This window comes from Theropithecus gelada, chromosome X (assembly GCF_003255815.1).
Source record: "Theropithecus gelada isolate Dixy chromosome X, Tgel_1.0, whole genome shotgun sequence".
NCBI lineage: Eukaryota > Metazoa > Chordata > Mammalia > Primates > Cercopithecidae > Theropithecus > Theropithecus gelada.
In genome coordinates, this window is record NC_037689.1 from 53,600,965 (window position 1) to 53,623,928 (window position 22,964).

At 35.8% G+C, this 22,964-nt stretch overlaps 1 protein-coding gene across 1 annotated transcript in view; it reads right to left on the minus strand.

The window, feature by feature from the left end:
• Positions 1-22,964, minus strand: part of DMD (dystrophin) — a 2,044,437-nt gene that overhangs the window by 518,823 nt on the left and 1,502,650 nt on the right. Inside the window, exon 53 of the mRNA XM_025371836.1 lies at positions 17,295-17,449. Coding sequence (XP_025227621.1) covers positions 17,295-17,449 — 155 coding nt within the window. The remainder of the gene's footprint in view (positions 1-17,294; positions 17,450-22,964) is intronic.

Sequence of the window (22,964 nt, forward strand, 5' to 3'; positions counted from 1 at the left end):
AACTACTCGGAAAAGGAAAATATGTGAACAGGAACAGGTATATAAGCTGACAGAGTGCAAGAGCTCACAGAAAGCAAATGCTAACAGTAATGGAGAAATACCATTGAGGCAGAGGTGGAGAAAAAAAGGAATAAGGAGGGGCCGGCCGCAGTGGCTCACGCCTGTAATCCCAGTACTTTGGGAGGCCAGGGTGGGTGGATCACGAGGTCAGGAGTTCAAGACCAGCGTGGCCAAGATGGTGAAACCCTGTCTCTACTAAAAATACAAAAATAATTAGCAGGGCATGATGGTGGGTGCCTGTAATCCCAGCTACTTGGGAGGCTGAGGCAGAGAATTGCTTGAACCCAGGAGGCAGAGGTTGCAGTGAGCCGAGATCACACCACTGCACTACAGCCTGGGCAACAGAGTGAGACTCCATCTCAAAAAAAAAAAAAAAAAAAGGAATAAGGAGAGAGGCAAAGTTGAGGACAGGAGCACAGGGGAAATGACAGAAATAGCAAATCAGAGAAAAGTGAGTAAGGACAACATCTCTTTTAGTCTTGTTATTCTCAAATATCCCTATTCGCCCAAAGATTAACATTTCCTACAAGACACCATGTTATGAATGTCCTTAACTCATGGATATCCCTCAAGAAGAAATATTTATTTTTTTATAGTACAGTTACCATACATTTGGGAATTAGAATGGATTTTTAAAGTCTGGTTTCTGATTCAAGTTTTAATCATTTTGCAGGAAAGAAGGCAGGACTCTTACAACATGAATACTCATGTATTATATATAATATCATTTAAGTGGATTTTGCCCCAAATCTTTGTGGATGTGCATAATTGAAGAAAAAGATAATGTTAATACTTCTTGGTAAATTAATTGATGGCTTCTCCTTTAAGATTAGTCAACAATCTGAGTACTATGAGCAACACTTCTATAGATCCTGTTCTCCTTTAAAAAACAAAATTCACATCTTCTGTTGTCAGAGAAATTAAATCTTTGAGAGTTCTTAATGTTAGAAAAGTAAAAATATCCTCATGAGAGTCAACATTCTTTAATACTGAGAAAAGGGTATACATTCACATTTTATTAAAACTAGGGTCCACTGCTGTAAGTGTCATGAAGTTAACGTATACCTAATAAAGTCTGTAAAAAATAATCAGAAATAAGCTTTAGTGAAAAAATCCACATATTGAATTCTGCTGTCTCTCATATTACCTTAAAGTGTTTTTCCAAATTCTAGCTTAGCCAAATCATAAGGAAACTGAATTAGAAATCCTTTGAGTGGGCAGGGCGCGGTGGTTCAAGCCTGTAATCCCAGCACTTTGGGAGGCCAAGATGGGTGGATCACGAAGTCAGGAGATCGAGACCATCCTGGCGAACATGGTGAAACCCGTCTCTACTTAAAAAATACAAAAAAACTAGCCGGGCAAGGTGGCGGGGGCCTGTAGTCCCAGCTACTTGGGAGGCTAAGGCAGGAAAATGGCGTAAACCCGGGAGGCGGAGCTTGCAGTGAGCTGAGATCCGGCCACTGCACTCCAGCCTGGGCGACTGAGCGAGACTCCGTCTCAAAAAAAAAAAAAAAGAAAAGAAAAGAAAAGAAATCCTTTGAGTGACTATTACATACTTTAAGTTATGGATACCATGTTGTAAAACATCTGGCTCATTCTTGTGCTGTCATGATTTTCCAAAATAAAACATTTGCTGTTTAGATGTTGTTATTTTAAAAGACCCTTAATGATTAATCAACTGATTTGTTTTAGTTGATTTCAAAATATATGCTAATTGACAACGTGGATGATGACACAATACTTAAAAATCCCATACAAGTTGTCCACTGAACAATTTGGTCATTTCCTTATTCATTTCCTTATTAATGCTCACAGAAGCATAGTTATCATTTTCTTTAGTTAGTCACAGAATGGGAATTAATTTATTTTAATCCAACATTCCGTTTTCCTTAGTTTGCTCTATCAGTTTTGTGAGCCTAAAGAAATAAAGTTGACCACAGCAAAAGCAGTGCTGGGGAAGAGGCCAGTTTATAGGATAACTGCAATACATTTTACTTAGAAATATATTTGAAGATCACCTGAAAGTTTAATTGATACAACATGAGACAGCACAGTTTAACTGACACAGGACGAGACAGCACAGTTTAATTGACACAGGATGAGACAGCATAGTTTAATTGACATAGGATAGACAGCACATCTAGAAAAATGAATGCCATTCAGATAATCGTTCTCCTGATTTTGATCTATCTGTTCACTTCTTGGTGTAAATCAAATTGTTGAATTAAATTTCAAAAACGCTACAGGTTTACAGGGAATCACTAGTTCCCCCAAATAACTTTCTAAAGTTGACTGTAACTCTTCTACTTCCCTGCTGTAATGACAGGAAATGTGGTCTGAATTTATTGCTATCCCCCACCTCTCTTAGAGATTGTTGTTCATTTCACTCATGCATTTTCCTTCCAAATAAATGTTGTCAATAGGAAAAATAGGTTTTGATAAACTATATTTTATAGTTTGATAAACTATATATGTTTTCTTTTTCACCTTCTTGACAACATTTGTCTGATTATATTAGCAGATTCCAGGACTAAGTTTGATAATTATTGTTAAGAGTTTTTGTAGGGAAAAAAATGGCATTTCTTGTAGATAAATTAGTAGTTGATGATATATGTAAAAATTTAGTGTTTGTGATAGCCACATTTTTAAATTTTTCATTTGAAAATATGAACATCATCCGTTTCCTTGTCTAATGTCTTTCCTGAAGCATATATTTTTAAAGTAGCTCTTACAACTTGCAATATGTGATGAAGCTATAATTATTTTAATCTGCATGAAAAATAATATAAAAATTAAAGTATCAGTGTAATTTTGTTAGAACTAATAACATTGCACATTTGTTTTGTTAGTGAAATATATGCTCAAATGATATAAGAATAATATTAGGTAAATATGGAACAGTAGTTCTATGAAGAATGCATTTTTAAAAAATCTTAGTTCATCAATGCAGTGAAAGTAAATATAGAATTCTCTAGATTCTCCCATTAAATTATAACAGTATTCAGAATTCTTTCAATATATGGTGGAAGAAGCAAAAGCTGATATTAATAGAATATTATGCCTCTTCTCAGAAAAACATTATACTTTCATAGAATGTAGACTCATATATATGTATATGAAGAATTTTGTTCACTGTGCTCAGTATCTATTGCAGTATCTGGCAAAGAGTGAGTGCTTAATTTTTACTGAAGCCCTTAATTAGAAAATGGCAAATACATGTCAGTATCAGTGTTATCACCATAGATACTTTCATTATATAGTAATCACAGTAGTGCATACTTAACCGCCACTGTCTGATTCTGACTTCTACTTTCAAAGTTAGAATAATAAATCTCTGCCAGGTAACCCATTTTCAAAAGCAAACTTTAGCAAAACTTTGGAATACAAAAAAGAAGATGGAGAGAAACTTGCCTTTCAAGGAAGAATGGCAAAGATGTGGTGAGATGCCCTCTTAGAGCCAGTATGTTAATATGCTAATAAAAGTAGAAAAGACTTACTAGAACTATTTGAAATTTTAAAAAGTAACACATCACTGTATGTGAGAAAATTCTCAATAAATTACAGAACGTAACATCATATAAATGATGCTGCAATGTAAACACACACACACACAAAGAAAAAGGAGACAGACAGCAAATACAAGAATTTCTGTGTCAGAATTAACACAAGCTGGTGTTTTGAACTTAGGAAAGTCACAGACTCTCTGTGCCTCAGTATCCTTATCTCAGTTATAAATATTTTGATATTGAAATTAGTGACTTCCTAGGTTAACTCAGACCTATAAAATGTCATGTTCATTTAGAATATGGGTCAGCAAATTGTAAAGATGTCTGTCCACCTGCTACTCATTTGGCAAACAGCGCATATCCCAGGGAGCAGAACCCAGCCCAAGGAAGCTGTCCTACCATATCAATTAATGGCTTGAAGTCAAGAATGAGTCCCAAGCCACTGGTTTGCCAAGGAGTCTGCAAAATCTTGCTAGAACTATGACTTTCAATTCTGGTTCTTGCAACTGCACTATTAAAGGACCTTGGCCTCTTCTTAGAGTAGACCAGGTCCATCCATCAGGAATAGTTGCTAAGAGTTATGGGTTGGCCAGGATTACTCTGCATGAGAAGTATACGGAGGTTTATTCACACACACCAAATGGTTGGCTGGGCTTCTGGAATTGCCTACCTGCCAGGACAAGTTTTACTGTTACCAGCAGCAAGCTAGCAACTAGGCTAAAGTAATCATTAACACGGTGTGGTTTATAGGTTTTGTGTGGGGGAAAAATCCTCAAAATCATGAGTTAGTTCCAGTCTATTAAAATGTTGATGAAGATAGAGTGTCAAGGAGGGTTAATGGCATTTGTTTCAGGGAAAAGAAAAATGTGTTAGCAGATCCCAGCAATTTGAATAGACTCTATTGTCTATCGCCTCTGTTGTTTACTGCTATCTGCTAAAATAGAGACTTTACTAAGTATAGCTTCTTTTACTGAAGATATCCCTCATTACTTTCTAAATAATTTCTCCTCCATCCTCCTTGCGGGAAGTCGCAGGGAAAAAAAGATTCAATATGATTCAAATAGGCTCTGCCAGAAAATCAATCTCTATCCTCTCTCTGTCTCTATCTATCTAGCTAATTAATCAATACTCCCAGAAAAAAGTTCTTAAACTTCTATCAGAATATGAGGTAAGACTAACAGCCTTGGAGGAGTCGTAGAAAAAAATGTCTGAATAGAGTCAAAATTCACATAACACAAATTCTCTTGGTTAGTATGAGAAATGTATAGGCTTATGCTTAAGTGAAGAATTGAGCTAATGGCACTAGAGAATACTATTCAGGTAATCACAGTGAGATGATTTCCATTCAGTGGCCTGGCCTATATGCTATGCTATCTATCTTACAAACACTTACTGAGTGCATGTTCTACACATAGTATTGGACCAGATACTATAGTGTTGTATAAGATTCTTGAGAAATTGTTTTCATGGTCAAACTTTTAGAAGGGATGCATACTACACAGATTATCCCTTCCCCCCATACTTGCATAAATACACATACTTTGTTGATTCACCAAGCATGCACTGTAATAAAGGGTCTGATTAGTCCTATAGGAAAGAAGTCTGTTTGCTTTGATTTAACTTGATATTGCCTAATTATTTTTTTCATCCATAGAACCCTTTGAGTTATTACTTATTAAGATACAATGGAACTAGTTCTGCCGAAACCCCATTTGGAAAAAGAAATCTCCTACTCCAGATGATGAGTATGTGAAGATCAGGATGTTATACCATACGACCACCAAGGTATCACCAACCTGTTCCTGAATACTTCTACAACTTTACAGGGCAGTCTGTTCCATCTTTGGACAGCTTTATAACAACATTCCTGTCTCTATTAAGCTGAAATATACGTTCTTAGGACTAGGTCATATGCTTACATTTATTCAGCCTAAGATCCCCTTTGGCTTTCCTTTCCCACTGTTCTATCACATTGTGTGTTGTGTGTGTGTGTAAAGAGAAGAGAGAAACAGAAAGAAATTATTGTTGCTAAAACCACTATGTTATCTCCATATTTGGAATGATTTTTGTTGGTGTAGGGCAGTGGTTCTCAAACTTTAATACGCATAGAAATAACTTGGGGGCCTGAAAGCTTGTTAAAAGTTCCCCAAGCCCCATCCCCAGAGATCCTGATTTAGTTGGATGGGGTAGGACCTACAAATTTACATTTCTAGTGAGCTCATAGGTGATACCAATGCTGCTAGTCAGAGGATCATACTTTGGGTAACACTGTGGTAGTGGGTACATTGATGCTCTGCCAAGACCTCATGCCCTAGCTGGTTGGAATATTGACTACTAACAGCTCACAGCTGCCTTCCTCCCTGGAAATTGCCTTCAGTCATAGGTGATGATCTTGCTCCAGTCTGCCCTCTCCCATGGGGTGACCCAGGAACATTAACTGTCTAGTATTGGGTTACAAAGGTCCAGATCCCTTGCTTCAATTCAGCGTGTCTCTAAAGGGCCCTGCAATTTCCAAAACTCCCCTGAAAATCTGATGAGGCCTCAATGGACTGCAGGCTGCACTGCACTTCTTCATCTGTGCAATCTTGCCTATCTTACAACCTTACATATGTATCTCATGGGAACGCTCCCCAACAAACGTTTTGCATACAACTCTCTATTCTTAGCCTATTTCCAGGGAACCCGGCCTAAGTTAGATGGGTTTTGTTTTTGTTTTACATTTCTTTTTGAACCCACACGTAGCACCTTGCATTTACATTACATCTTTCAATATTCAGCCTACCAGTCCAATTTGTTGAAAACTTTTTGGCTTCTGATGTTCTTGTCTGCTATATTTGCTATTTCTCCCTGCTTTGTGGCATTGGCAAATTTGATAAGAATGTTATCTATGTCTTCATCCAAGTCACTGATGAAAATATTGAAGAGGACAGAGCTGAGATTAGATTACTGGGAATAGCTGCCAGAAACCTCCTTCCAAATTGATAGCTATCCATTAGACAGCAGTGAAGGGAGCATAGGCCTCAGAGTTGCAGATTTGGGATGGAACAACAGTTCTGTTTAAGTAGATGTCAACAGCTAGAGTCATAGCGAAAAAGAACAATGCCATTTTAGCATTTCTATTTTAATAGGAAACTTAGGTATCACTTATATAACACATTTCAATAAAACATATCTCACTATAAAAACATAAAATCATAAATAATTATTATGAATTTATGATTATTATTCATCTAATTTGTCCCAGCATGAAAACTGTATTTGATCATTTCATGGAGGGTTTTTTCATTTATACATTTTAAAAAATAGGTTGTGAGAAAGTTGAAGTTCAACAGCTAACCCAACTTCACTAGGACATTTAAAATACTGGCAATATAAAAGAAAAAGACAATCCATCAGTAATTGTATGAGTGGCCATAAGTTTAAGCAATGTAGGTTATTATCTACAAAGGTGATTGAATTTGGTTCACCTGATTTGCTTTAATTGCTCTGTGGCATAAACACACTGACTGAACACAGAGTGATGTAATGAGTATCATAATTAGGAATTTGATAAAGCTAAGTGTGAAACTGACTATTAGAAGATATTTGAAACACACAACCACTGCTTTGAATGGGGAATTGATTTTGCAGTTCATTTAAATAATTTTCATCTCTTTCTATGAATACTGATGACAGACAGAATGACCACAACATAAAACATTGGCTGGAAGAATGTCACCAGGTACTTCAAGAAATTATTTCCCCCATGTTTTTTATTGAAAAGATAACACCTGTCCATTTCTTTCCTAATAAAAATGTGGTAAGAATTTTTTAAATGAAAATTGAAAACTATCTGAAAATGCTTTTAACTGTTAATAAACAGGGAGTAAGTAAAATAAAAATAGGCAATAATATATTTGCAAAACTATGATAGAAGGAACTGCTAAGAATGTTGAGAGTGATTCTTTATTTGTACATTTTTGATAGTTTCTACAATAAGAATCACTTTGTACGAAAGGAAAGAAGTTATTTCAAAATATAGAAGAAACCTCCAAACACAGAAAAACGGTAGATAAAATACCAAAATAGAAAATCAAAAAGGCACAATCTGGGCTTAGAAACAAGTTAAGTAGCTCTGTGCTTCAGAAATGCCACAAAAACACACAGTGGTGCACGGGGCTGTAGACATAGGGCTTTGGGGGCCTGGGCTGGGAAGTAGGTAGCAGTAGCCAGGAGTTCAGATTCTGCTGGGCTCAAGAATCTATAAACACTCTGTATAAGACAAAGGACCTGAGCCAGGCTCTTTGCTGCAATTAGTCAAGGATGATACCAGGTTTCCCTACTGGGTGAAAGGGGGCTGCAAAAAAAAAAAGAAAAATTCTGCTATTGATCACAACCTAGAACTGATTAAATGACATCCCTTTTTAGGGGGAAATTAGAAAGATTAGATTTCATAAAACTCATTAATACCTATATGTCCAAACATTTTTAATATAAGAAATCATTTGAATTAATGATTTATAGAAAGGAAACAGATCCCTATTATATACTGAATAAAGCCAAAGGATCCCAAAACTATAAGATTTCTAGAATTGTACAGATAAAAATTAAGTCAAGTGATGACTGTATTCATTTATCAAAACAACTCAACTTTCTAAAAATAAATCTACCTAAATTCTATTTTTATTGAATGTTTTAAAGAAGTCTTTCTGAGAATGATATAGATAGAAATAAAATAAAAAAATATATAATTGAAAAGTAACATAATGGGTATTATAGCTAACATTAATGGTTCAATTAAACCGAATAAGAAAAACTTTCTCCCATTCGTTTTAATATTTGATACTGTAATATTAAATTTATGAACAAAAAACAGTCTGTTGGTATCCTATAATTTTTTTTTATTAGGAAACAATGGTAAGTTTTCTATAATACTATTGTTTTTCCTGGGAAAACTGATACATAGGAGTATTTCTAAGCATATATTTTGGTGTGTTGGTTCAGCCCAGTTCAGGACTGTAGGACTGGGTTAGAATGAAAATGGCTACTTGGCTACATCACCAGGTAATTTTCCACACCAGTAAATCACCAGTGACATGGTTCCAAATGTCTCCCTTTGTGTGCAATCCCTGCAAGCTAGAAACATTCTAATCACTTGAAAGGAGATGACATAAAATGAAGCAGGCTGTTACCACTATGAACCTTTTAGATCCATATGGATCATGACACTCCCTGGCCCAGAGCCCCAAGATTTCACGTAATAGATGTTATATTATCCTACTGCAGAATGGAGAGAATTTTTTTTTTTATTTTTGAGACAGAGTCTTGCTCTGTCATCCAGGCTGTAGTGCAGTGGCACAATCTCAGCTCACTTCAACCTCCGAAGAATTCTTATGTTTCATAATCAGTTGGGAAGATTTGGGTCTCAGCAATATAAAAATGGGATTGTCTTATAACTATACATACAACTCTCTCCTGAAGAGCAGAAAGACACTTTCTCATACTGCTAAGTGTACCTAAAGCAGTTGATAATGGATTGAATTTTTTAATATACCAAATCCTCTCAGTCCTTAAAATGGACTAGAAGGTATATTTTGCATAAGAGGGATTTAAAATAGGGTATTCAAAATTGAGAGGGTTGAACTGGTGGCTTTGGGGTCATTTGTAGCTTTAAATTTAATTTAATTTTAAGAGATGGAGTCTCACTATGTCACCCAGGCTGGAGTACACTGGCATGATCATAGCTCACTGCAGCCTTGAACTGAACTCCTAGGTTCAAGAAATCCTCTTGCCTCAGCTTCCCAAGTAGCTGGGACTACAAACTTGGCTTTTTTTTTTTTTATGTTTTGTAGAAATGGTATCTCACTATGTTGCCCAGGCTGGTCTCAAACTCTTGGCCTCTAGTGATCCTCCCACCCCCACCTCGGCCTCCCAAAGGCTGGGATTATGGGTACATGTCCAGCCAGGAACTTTAATATTTTAAATAAAATGTGCCACATATATATTATGAGCAGCCCCCAATGTAATAAAGGTTGTATTTTAAACAAATATCCTGCTAGCATTCTATCATATTTTTGTACATAGCTTTGAAGGCAGCAAATCTTTATCCTTTAAATTTTTGGAAATAATCCAAAGCCATTCAGTGCTCAACATCTGATGAATTGTTTCATTCAATTTACAAACAATTATTGAGTACAATTACTCAGCAAATACAAGGTATGGCTATAAAATAATATAACAGTCTGCTGAGGATCCTAAAACAGTCCTCAAGTAGTTCCAGAAAAGGAACTGTAAAATTGTATTGCCAAGGGACAGTATTTGTAGATACAGCATATAAGAATTTTATGAAGTTCAAATGCTTGTCCCTCTCCTAAATAAACAAACAAATGAACAAGCAAAAACATATAACACTATTTGCTTTTCTTCCCAGGAAAATGTTTTACTTTTTTATTTGTTTTTACTTTCAGAAATATTTGAGAATGCTTTTGGAAATATGTCATACATGTAAATATCATGCATCAAGTCTCAGGAGGGAAAAAAAAGAGCACTGGAATCAAAGGGAAGCAAGAAGATTCATTTGAAGGGAGACAGATCCAAGGCTGGTGTGAATGTCAAATGAGTGTAAAGACTTGATAACTGGCAGAACAGAGAAAAGTTCGTTACAATCTCCCAGAAATCTACGAAGGATGAAGAGGCTTTAGGATGAGGTGACAATAGGGATAAAGAGAGACAATTGTTTCTAGAGCAATTTTTGAAGTAGAATTCACAGAATTTGGAAGCCAATTTAATACATGTGTCAGTAGATTGGGAAAGAGAGATCAAGAGAAAGGTAGAAGGTTATTCTTAGATTTCCAGTTGTAGAGACAATTAAGTTAGGCAATCACACCACACTGAAAACACAGAAAATTTAACTTTGTTTTAGGGGCAAGATAATGCATTCTATTTGACACATTTTGGAGCCTGTAGCATATGCAGGTGGTAATGTAGGGTAGATGGCTGAAAGTACAGTTCTGGAAATTAGGAAAAGAGTGTAAGACGGAAGTTGACACTGAGGAGTCTTAATGTTAGCTGAAGCCAACAGACAAAGCTACTCAAAATGTGTAGAGAGAAAGAAGAGAGAGAATTAAGAATGGAACATCAACATTTAAAATTGCATTGAGGAAAGAGAACTTGCACTGATCATTGTTACAATTCCCAACTTTGTATCTTGAGCTACTCCCCATAACTTCAGATTTGTATATCCAGCTATCTACTACACACATCTCCTCCTAGATGTATAATAGGCATTTCAAATGTAACATATCCACATCTTCCTCCCAAAATATGTTACTCCTGGAGCCTTCCCCATCTCAGTAAAAGATAACCCCATCTTTCAGTTGCTCAGGCTAAAAACTCTTGAGTCTTTTTGACTCTTCTCTTTCTCTCGTACCTACATTTATTCCATTATAAAATCTTTTGTGCTCTGTACTCAAAATATAGGAGAATCCAACCACTCCTCACCACATTCACCTCTCCCGTTCTGATCTCAACCACAGTCATCTCTTGACTGAATTATGACAACAGTTTCCTAATGGTCTCACTACTTCTGTTTAGTCTATAACAGAGGAGTCAGACAAGACAAAACAAGCCATTCCTCCATTCAAAACCCTCCAATAACTCCCACCTCATTCAGATTAAAAACTAAAGCCCATAGGCCTAAAAGGCCAATATAATCAGATGCCGGTTACCCCTCTAAATTTATTGTCAACTACCTTCCTGCTCACTTGATCCTTTTCTGCCTAACTGATCTCCCTTTTAAGGTTCCTTCAACATACCAACAATATTCCTGCTTTGGGGCATATTCACCTATTAGGACCCTCCTGGACTACTTTTTTACCCCCAATTATACATATGGCCCACATCCTCAGGTCCTTTAGAATTTGCTTAAGTGCCACCTTTTCAGTAAGACCTTTTTTGATTACCACATTTTCATGGCAGCACTCCTCTTCCACCTCTCTCTCTCTCTCTCCTTCTCCACTTGTTTTCCTCTTTATTCTTCCACATTGCATGTATGACCATCTGACACATCATGTATTTAATTTTTATTTGTCAGTGTCTGTCTCCCAACTTCTGCTTCCCAGAATATAAGCTTTACGAGGGTAGGGCTTTTCATTGCTCTATACCAAGTACCAACTACTGGGCCTACATAGCACATACTTCATACAAAAGTATTTGTTGAGTAAGTAAATTAATTTTTATGATGTTGATGGCAGATGATATTTTACTGAGTTCTTACTACGTGCTAGGCATTGTGCCAAGCACCTCACAATTATTATGTGATTAAAGAAATAAGAGATTGTTTCAAGATAACATTGTTCTGGGAACCAAGGAGGATAAAGTTTTGACTAGCAGAGTTGACCAACAGGATCAATGTTAAAATGTAGTCAAGTAGATGGATGAATTAAAATACACTAATCAGCTATTACAAAGTCATTGACGGTCTTAGTAAGTCCTTGTTTTCATAAAGTGGTGGTGCTGGGGAAGTGAGACTGGAGTGGGTCAAAATATAACTAGTAGCTAAAGAACAGGAAACAGTAATGTCAACCACTGCTTAATAAACGATATAGTAAGGAGAAGCAAGCCCAGCTGGATAGAAAAAAAATGATATACTAAAAAAGTTCTTTTAGGATGAGGGAGACTTGAGTATGTTGGCCTGCTAAAGGGGAGGAGCAAAAAGAAAGAAGAAATCGAATATCCCAGAAAAAGAAAGTAGAATAATTACTAAAACAACATGTTAGAGAATGTAAAAGAGATCTAGTGCTTAACCAGAGTAGCTCCTTGCTGCACACAAAATAGGGTTCAATTGTTTTCTCTTGTTTCAATGAAGTGAAGAGGAAAAAGGACCTAGGAATAGAGAAGCAAAGAGCGACTTACAAGTGCCTTCAAGGTTGTCAAAGATGGAGAAAACAGGTCAAAATTTTTTTAGATGATCAACTATTAATTTTGATCATTAAAATATAAAACATTAGGAAGAACAGAGAATACTGAGATGTTATTTTATGGAAGAAAATGTGTTTGTATGTATATGCGTGCATATGCATACACACATATATGGATGTATATACATATATATGCACATGTGTACACACATATATGTACACACATGTATATGCTGAATCTTTCTTGGAACCTAGAGGGATTTTGTAGTATCAGAGAGCTTAGCTAAGGAACTTCTAGGCATGTTTAACCCTCTGATGCAAGGACTGTCTCTGCTTGATGAGTTTGTACCTGGCTAGTTGGTAGTTGTGGAAGCCCTCATACAGCTACAAACAGACAATTCAGAGTTAATGCTTATTTCTTGTTTAAAGGGTGATCCTGGAATAGAAATAAGGAAATGAAATCTCATGACAGTGTCATCATAAAGTCATCAGCCAGATGGCAGTCCTTGAAATCTAATCCTTAGAGGCTTCCACAATAATTTGTAATATCACATCTAATATTATCTTATTCACAAATTCATATCTATTCACAGAAATTGAAGACAAAGAAATGAACTTGCAGAGGCTCACATTTCTGGCTTTATATGTTAACATGGACTCTATAAAGAATATGATAAGGAAAACAAAATATTTTCCTACATAGGTCACAACAATAATCTATGTTCAGATCTGGGTTTCTAAACTGTACGATTTAGTTGAGAAGCAGGCTTCTCTTTTTTTCCATAAATAGATTCGTTCCTTTTAAGCATAAATGGCTATTTATATTTATTCTATGTAAGATGACAAATAAAAATGATCCTATCAAAAGCCACTGTAGAATTTGAAGACTCATCTGATATATTAATAAACTTAAACAGCAAAATATAAACATTAGTTTACTTTTTCATTATGTCTTGAAACTACAACATGGCAGTGACTGATATCAAAGTAAATTTCTTTCAAGTACATTTTATATCTTATTTAACATTCAACAGTTTAAAACTAAAGATTTTATTACTAATTTAAATATTCTTCCAAGTATATAAAAATTTTGCCTAGGTTTCTCCATATGACTGAAAGTCTCAGTGCAGTCAATACATGAGTGTTTCATAGTAAAATGGTGTCTAATCTGAACTATGAGAAATGATGCAATCAGAATGCTTTCCACAGAATCCCTCCTACCAAAAAAGCTGTAGTTACAGAACTTTTTCAAAGATATGAGATACTTTTTCTCCATAACCCAAATATTGATATTATTAATCTTTCCTTTTTAAGATGAGTTTAATATAACAACAAAAGTGAAAATGCCATCCTGTCATAGTTGTAGTTTTTGAGACCAGCAGAAATACCATGGATTACTATGCAGCCATAAAAAAGAATGAGATTATGTCCTTTGCAGGGACATGGATGGAGCTGGAGGCCAATTGTCCTTATCAAACTAACAGAGGAACAGAAAACCAAATACCCCATGTTCTCACTTATAAGTGGGAGCTAAATGATGAGAACATATGGACATATAGAGGGGAACAACACACGCTAGGGACTATTGGAGTGTGGAGGGTGGGAGGAGTGAGAGGATCAGGAAAAATAACTAATGGGTACCAAGATTAATACCTAGGTGATGAAACAATCCGCACAACAAACCCCCATGACACAAGTTTACCTATGTAGCAAACTTGCACATGTACCCCTGAACTTAAAAGTTAAAAAATAAAAATAAAAATAAAAAAGAAAATGTATAAATAGAAAAAAATCAGGCAGAAACAAGCAAATGCATGACAACAAACCCCTGTGTAGAGACAACACTATTTACAAATAGAGGCAATAAGTTTTTTGAAGTAGTGTAGTAAATAATTATTATAAATGTACTCTAAACTGCTTAACCCATTTATGCCTAAGGTTGTAATTTTTTGAATTTTTGCAATCAGACCTTGATGATGACCTTGAACAGTAGAATATAAATAACTCCCACATGCTCAGTGTTCCAATAATGGAACACTAGGATAAATAGCTAAAGTGAACATAGACAAAGATAATCTAGAGCAGGACTATCAATAAAACTTTCTGTGATTGGTGGTTACGTGATGCTGGGAAGGGTAGGGGGTGAGGGGATGAACTTGATTTGATTTTGCAGGCTCAGAGATGGAGGGGAATTTGAGTCAAGATGAATTGTGCCTTGAGTCTCACCTATATCTAATTTATATTAGATTGGACTTTTGAGTTTATGCTGAAATGAGTTAAGACTTTTGGGGCTTTGGGGATGAAATGAATGTATTTTGTCATTGAGAAGAACGTGAATTTTGGGGAAAAAGGGGCAGAATGCTATGGTGTAGTGTTTGTCCCTTCCCAAACTTATGGTAAAATTTAATTGCCATTGCAACAGTAGTAAGTGTGATCTTTAAGACGTGGTTAGGACATGAAGGTTCTGCCCTCATGAACAGATTAGCATCATTATTGTTGGAGTGAGTTTCATATAAGGCAAGTTTGGTCCCATTTTTTCTCTCTTTTGTTCTTCCACCTTCCATCATGGAATCATGACACAACAAGAAGGCCCTTACCAGATTCCAGCTCCTTGATCTTGGACTTCCCAGCCTCCAGAAATATGAGCCAACAAATCCCTGTTCATTATAAATTACCCAGTCTGTGGTATTCTGTTATGGAAGCACAAAAAGGACTAAGACAAGGACAACAGAAGTAGGTTGCATTTGGAGAAAGAGATTGGAAGAAGGCAAAGATGAGTTTAGCTTTGGACCTCTTCAATGTGAAGTTCCTGTGGGACATTAACATAGAAAGAAAGCAGTGATCTCTATATGTCTAAAACTCAAAAGATCATTCTCAGCTGGAATTATAGATGGATAGTCATCAACAGACTGAAACTATAAAAGCGGATGAATTCTTGTACAGGGTACATGTGAAGTGAGAAAAGAACAGGGAAGAACTTTATAGACATGAGTCAGAAGTAGCTCGGTGAATTGCAGATTCTCTACAGGCCAAAAATGTGAGTTGGTTTCTAAAATTCTAATTTACTTTACCCACAGGGGAAGTAACTATATGCATTCCTTAGCTGATAGCTTTTTGGAAACAAGCCAAAAAATATCAACTGGAAGTCATTCCCATGAAGAATCCAAAGACCTTAATAAAACAATTTTTTAAAAACTGAAAGAGTTGCTTGGGCCATCAAGGAGCATGAGAATGAAGAGAGGGGTCTGTCAGAAAGAGTAGTACAGATAGAATAGACCAGTGTCCTGAAGCTCTAGTTTCATACCATGAGCAAGCTTTTTTCTTGGCTCCTTAGTTTATATTCCCTAAACTCATCAAATTAATCTCTGACTTTAATTGACTTTTCCAAAAAGGCTTCTCTTTGGAAAGCAGATATTTCCCACTAAGATCTAATGGTTGACTCTCTGATACCAACTGATTCCATGTGAATAATTCTTCCTGAACCTAATCTGTCCCTGTTTAATTGAACACATACAAGATCTGTATTTTGAGAAGAAAGTCCAAGTCTTGCCATTGAGAAAAAGTAGTTACTATGAGAAAATTTCCAAATATCAGTTCCATATTCAAGTTTGCCCTTTCTCCATCGAGGTCTTTTTCATAGGGCTCCAATTAAAACTTTCCAACATTAGGTTGAATCTTCTTTTCCATGTTCTTTTCCATCTATACACTTACTGTCTGGAATTCAGGATTAGAGTTGCTCTATTCTCCAGGGTCACTAGCTTAAATTCAGCTTCATAGGAGTTTTTACTGTCTAATGTCTAGCTTAGTTTCAAAATTTAGTTGGTCTCTTAATTTCTATATATCATTATCTCATTTCTCCTAAGACTTCCTGCTCTTAGTTCAAAATCTGTTTTGGCCCCAATGGTGGCTTTTACTTCTCGTTAAAAATCACTGAGCTTATTTTTTCAGTAATTGATGTCATATTTTGGAACTCAATTATTTTTCACCATGGTCTTCCTCATGTTGTACAGGTACTATTTTTTCAGCTGGCACAAGGTAATTGTACATTCTGCAAAGGGAATCATCATTCAAAAAACATTTACTAGCTCCCAATTTTTATATCACGTGGTTCAGGATCTGGGGATATATCACATAGGAAAGACAAAATCTCTGTCCTCATGGCATTCAGATTAATTTAAAGGACAAATATTTAACAATTAGTTTCATAATTTTATATTTTTATTTATAATTGGAATAAATGCTAGTGAAAAAAGCAGTAGAGATCAAGAGAGGTATAATAAGGGTACAAAGCTTAGTTTGAGGAGATACTGTCTATAAGAGCTGTTAATTTCCATAGATATATAATGGGAAATGAAGTGATGAGTCATATTACCCTCCACAAATTTTCCCATTGGGTGTGTGGAGTGAGACACGAGGATGATACCATGGACAGCTATAACTCCATCATGAATCCCAAAGTGACTTATTTATCAAATAACAGGTAAGGCAGTGTGTGCCATGATAAGATAGAAAGATAATTCTTTGGACTTTGGATAGAGTTCTCAAAGTAGACTGATAAATGGCTCTTCTAGCTATAAATCAGTATTTTGCTTTTTGTTTAATCTGTTGGTTATGTCACTACTTTTGTGACAATGGGCAAATGAGATCTTATGTTCCTCATTTTTAAAATAGAAGTCTGAGCCAAGTCAGTGAGTTTAGTTGGTATTTATCATCTTGAACCCTCCCAAGCTCCAGTTTAGCTGGATTGGAAAAACAAATCTTCATGTTCCATACAGTTTCACCACCCCATTATTATAGCCAAGAGTAGTTTTAGAAATAATGTAATTCATACCTTTTATGAATGCTTCCCCAAGAGGCATTGATATTCTCTGTTATCATGTGGACTTTTCTGGTATCATCTGCAGAATAATCCCGGAGAAGTTTCAGGGCCAAGTCATTTGCCACATCTACATTTATCTGCCACTGGCGGAGGTCTTTGGCCAACTGCTATAGATTTTTATGAGAAAGAGAATGAATGTCAGTTTTTTTCTGAAATCTCCAGTGGGAGTGTCTTAAAATACTTCGTAAACAGCTTCTGAATCCTCAGGTCAGAATACGTATATTAGATTGCTTTTAACCTACCATGTTGATTTAGTCAGTCATGACAGTATAAGGTAACCCACCTTTCAGGACAAACTTTTCAAATGCAGCATCCTGAGCAACAACCAGTATCAATTATTTCAACTTAGTAGCAATTAATTGGCAATAAAGTGGGCTTAATTGTTTTATCACAAGAGAAAAAAACTACAAAAATAAGCTCATATGTAATTGTTGACTACGTAACATATAACAACATTTGAACCAAAAAAAAATCTCATACATTTCTTTTCCTCTTCATTAACTTGTTGAATCGTTTATGTAATTAGTGCCATCTACTGGCGTTCAACTAAACGTGCATACAGAAAATATTGAACAACAGAAGAATAGTACTGTTATTCTAGTTACGAACTTTTTGAAGGATCAAAATACTTTTAGAATATCCTACTTTAAAATTGGAATAAAAGTCAAAATATAAGAATCTTGCTAAACCAAATCACCTACATTTTCTTCGTTGTTTGTCTTTGGTAATTCAGTGTTTTCAAACTTGCTATCTAATCACTTGAAACATATTTCAAAGAAAGAAGTCGATTAATGGTAGGGTTTGTTTCGAAGCATATCAACCTGAAATTTCTATTAAACATTTCTGCAAGTGCAGAGAGGAGGCTTCTAAGCATTAAGATAATACTAATTGTTAAGATAGTTATATCAAATTTAATACAATGGGTTAAGTCATTGATAAATGGACAGAGGAACAGGAACAGGTAGTTGAAACAAGAGAAAGAGTAGGATGATTTTATTTAAAAAGAAAAAAGTTAACTTTCAAGTATTGAAAAGATACAATTGGACACCAATTAAATTAACAAAAAATAAAATTCAAAGCTTAAAAGACCAGTAAAACTAGCACATTCATGTATTACTGCTGGGGACAGTATCTATTAGGACAATTTGGCAATAGATACCAAGTGACATACAAATGCTTATTCCCATTGACTCAGTAATCTCACTTTTGGTACTTTAGCCTAATACAATCTTCAAAAGAAGATCAATACACTATATGACTTAAAATCTTCATTAACCAAAGCAGTAAAAAAATGAGAAACAGGCCGGGTGCAGTGGCTCATGCCTGTAATCCCAGCACTTAGGGAGGCCAAGGTGGGTGGATCATGAGGTCAGGAGTTCGAGACCAGTCTGGCCAAGATGGTGAAACACCGTCTCTACTAAAAATGTAAAAATTAGCTGGGCATGGTGGCAGGCTCCTGTAATCCCAGCTACTCAGGAGGCTGAGGCAGAGAATTGCTTGAACCCAGGAGGCAGAAGTTGCAGTGAGCCAAGATTGCACCACTGCACTCCAGCCTGGGTGACAGAGCAAAACTCCATCTCAAGAGAAAAAAAAAGAGAAACAATGTCAATGTTTAATTCAGGGACATTAAAAGAACATAATACACCATTCTGATGGTACAATATAGAGCAAATGCACACAGTAATCACTGTAAAAAGAACACAATTTTCTTGTGTAAAAAACAGAACACAATTTTTAACTACACTGTGTTTTTTTTATCTCTAAGAATACGTAATTATGAGCTGAACACAAAATGGAAGAAATTGAAAATAATGCTTCTGAGGAGAAAAATCATTTTTGTTTTTAATATTTGTTCTTTTGTGTTAGTATGATATGTACAGAATAAAAATCAAACAGTATTCTCAGCATAATTTCAGCATGTTTGGTTGAACTCCTATTAAACATATACAATCTATATATAAGGTAATTTCTCAGTTAACTAAAACATCCTAGAATCAAACTAAATAATAGTATTTACTGCATATAGCAAATAGATCCAGATTACCAAACTATTACCAAGAAGCTAATGACAATATCACTGACTTTTGCTATGAAAGCAGAGGACAGTGTCTAAAGGCACAGAACATAGTTGCTGCTCTTACAAAACAATTAACATTTATCCTCGTGGAATGCCTGCCTTTTCTTCTATACTCCTTTTATCAAGCACTGCAGTTTCTATTTTCCACTTTTCAGATCCTCACACTATTTGAAAGCCCTTCTTAGGGAACTTTTGCCAAAGGCTTGCCTTTTCTAGAAATTTCCTAGGGTACAAAATTACCACTTCTTCCCTTCTCCTCCTCACTTAAGCCAAACCTAAAGTGATAAAAGTAATGTATTCCAAGATACGAAAGAACATGTAATTGGCCCTTACTATCCAGAGGGTGCTATTTGCATTTTAAAAGAAGAGCTTATTATCTCTCATCTATTAAATCTCTAATTAATAGCATAAACATCCACAAAACTGAGAACAATAACTTGGTTACCTTTTTTTCAAGTGAATTCCTTTTATAAAAGAGTGAATTGTTAACAAAATACTTACGATGGACCAATATCAGAGCATATATGTATAAGCTCAGGAATACAAAATAAAAACAAAATTTTTAGTAAATATATAATTAAAATCATTTATTTTACTCAAGCAAGTTAAATAACCTTGGAAGCCACCCATCACTCATAGGTTCTTATTTGAAAAGTCTAGATATAAGAGGTTATACTATTTGGATGGTTTTATGGTTATGTGCACATGTTCTAGCCCATATAATTGTATGCAGTTTTTGTATATCAATTACACTTCAAAAAAGCTGTTAAAATTAAAAAACATAAAATGCAGAAGGTGCTAATGAATCTAAAAACATAATCAATAGATCATAAAAATGCCTAAAATTATGAATAACCTATCCTGGAATTTTCCAAAATCTCTGAAAGAAATAGCAAGCTAGAGTTAAATGAGAGATTTCCTACTAAACAAGGTAGTAAAGAGTGAGTCTTGATGTCAGACCAGAGCTTTTTGATGAACTTTAATGCTTGAAAGGCAGAAATACGCGTGCCATATATTTTTCTGCAAAATTGTATTCACAGAGAAAGTTAGGACTGTTATACCTAAGGAAATCCTGACTGAGTGCTAACCCTCACTGAATGCTGCCCAGGTTTTGTGAGGATGTAGGATTAAAAAGTAAAACTCCCACTGATCTTGACTGACATTGAGGGGGCTCAGGCCCTTATATAAACACAAAGGTTCTCAAAGGTAGCCTTTCTCTTTTCTCCCTTCTTAAAGACATTCCCCACAACAGAATGTTTTCCCTTTCTCCTACAGTAATATTCTGCCCGCCCATCTTGGGCTTTACCCAAGTGTCATTCACACTAGGAACCATGACCTTGACCGGTTTTGCCCACCGCTGTGAAATTTACTATGGGGATAACTCCAGACCTCAGAAGGAGTGTAAATTCAAAACTACAATAGACTTCACACACTCCCTTTTCTCTTTCTGAATTCCATTTACAATGGTGTACACCACAGGGAATTGCTTGTGTGGTAATCACGGTGTGTGAAGAAATTTAAAATACTGTGAGCACTAGCTTATAAAAAAAGATTGCCTTTGTGTATGTGTGTGTGTGTGTATGTGTATGTGTGTGTATTTTCTATGAAGAATATAAAATGCTAAATCCCCAAAAGGTTGTTTCCCCAACCAGGAAAGAAATTTTTCATATTCAAACCCATTATGCTACTACTGCAATATGTGCTTGATATATATATTCACAGTATTTTAGGCAGAAAAAGTGATTGTGAACTATGAGACAACCTGAATTAATTTCAAGAATTTCAAGTATTTTTTTCTACTTTATCTTCTCTCTTTTTTTTTTCTTTGTAAGAACTTATTTTAGTGATATTGACCCTACATGGTAGAAAAGAGAAGAGGAAGTGAAAGAGTAGCTAAAAGCCTGAGCAATACAATGAGCCTGCTAGGTTTGAATCCTGGCGTGATCACTTAGTAGTTATATGGCAAATGGGAAAGTTAAATATCTTTTCTGTGCCTCAGTTTCCTCCTTTGCTAAATGGGAATATTAACAGTATTTATGTGGAAATATGATTGTGTGGGTTAACTTAGAGAATTCAGGGAGAACATTTACAAAGGTGCCTGGCATGCCCGAAGGATTACATAAATATTAATCATCAGCATCATCAACATCATCATCATTATCATCATCATCATCACTACTGCTAGTACATCTACTACTAATTTTAATGAGTCAAACTATATTCCCCACAGTGTGAGCCCCTTCTGAACGCAAAGCAAGTAGCTCACTGTTTTATAGACATTGTCTAGAAATGCTGCAACTCTAAAATTCTCCCTTTAACTTGGAAGATAAAAGTGAGTGCAAAGCTCTATCATTAAAATTTTAAGGTTGAATATTGGTTAAATTTGCTTTTAAAATGTGTTTTGTGATATTCACCTACAAGTAAAATAAATGTTTGTTCCAGGTGAACTATTATTTAAATTTTTAATGAGTGTGTCTCAAAGGAACTTCAAAAAAGGCAGTGCAGAGTAATGAAAGGGCATCTTCCCAGGAAGTTTTGCTTGTCCATTGTTTTGCAGTTTGATTTTAAGGAAGTCACTAACCTTGTAAATGCCAGTTTTGTCATCTGTAAACTAGGATGGGGTTACTTGCTCTGCCCATGCCTCCGGCTTGTCCTGAGGTATCAAAATCAACCAATTGCTTGGAAAATTATGAAACAGGATCCTAATATGTTTATGAACAAAGTTCTACATGTTGGACTTGTTATTTTTCCTTGGATACTGTATTTACATTCACGAACCAAGGGATTCATGGAAAAATTTAGCTCTGTTAGCTAACCACTAAGAGGTCGTTTGCTCTTAGATCCATTCTCTACCCATTTCCTACTCCACTCAGTATTGAGATGTACTAACTCCCATAGGAGCTCAGAATTTCCTGGGATTTCTTGCTAGCTGACTTCTAATTAGGTTAAGTCATGAAACACACTAGTGGGAGATAGAAGAGCATGAGAAAGGGTGAAACAAGAGAATTATCCCCCTTCTCTCTTTGTCTTGGCAGTATCTCCTTTATGTCTCCATTTCCCACTGGACAGCTGCTCCCTCTGTAATTCCAGTACCTTCTGTGCAGACCTTATAGTGGTTGAATTAGCACCCGATGGTTCTGGTTTCTGGGCTTTGGTAAAACTTGTTGGTTCCCCAAACCTTGAGGTGGTAATAGTTTCCTGAAGTTACTAAACTCCGGGTTGCCTCACTGTCTTCTGTTGGGTTTGTCGGCTCCTTCATTCTTGTGGAGCAGCCAGTCCTCTGTATTGAATTTCCTCTGTTTGAAATACCTAATGTGGTTTATAGACTAATTCCTGACAACATGAACTGAAAGAAATCTCACAGTAAATGACCCTACCTACAGTTCCACAGGGGAAATTGAATATATCAAACATATATTTCATGAAATATCAGACTTTACATCTTGCATCCTTCTCTCTAGTCTCAGAGGAAGAGGCGACTTTTCTGCTATTGGAAGTTGATTTCACCATCTGGGCACCCATCTATTCTGGGATCCTCCTCCACA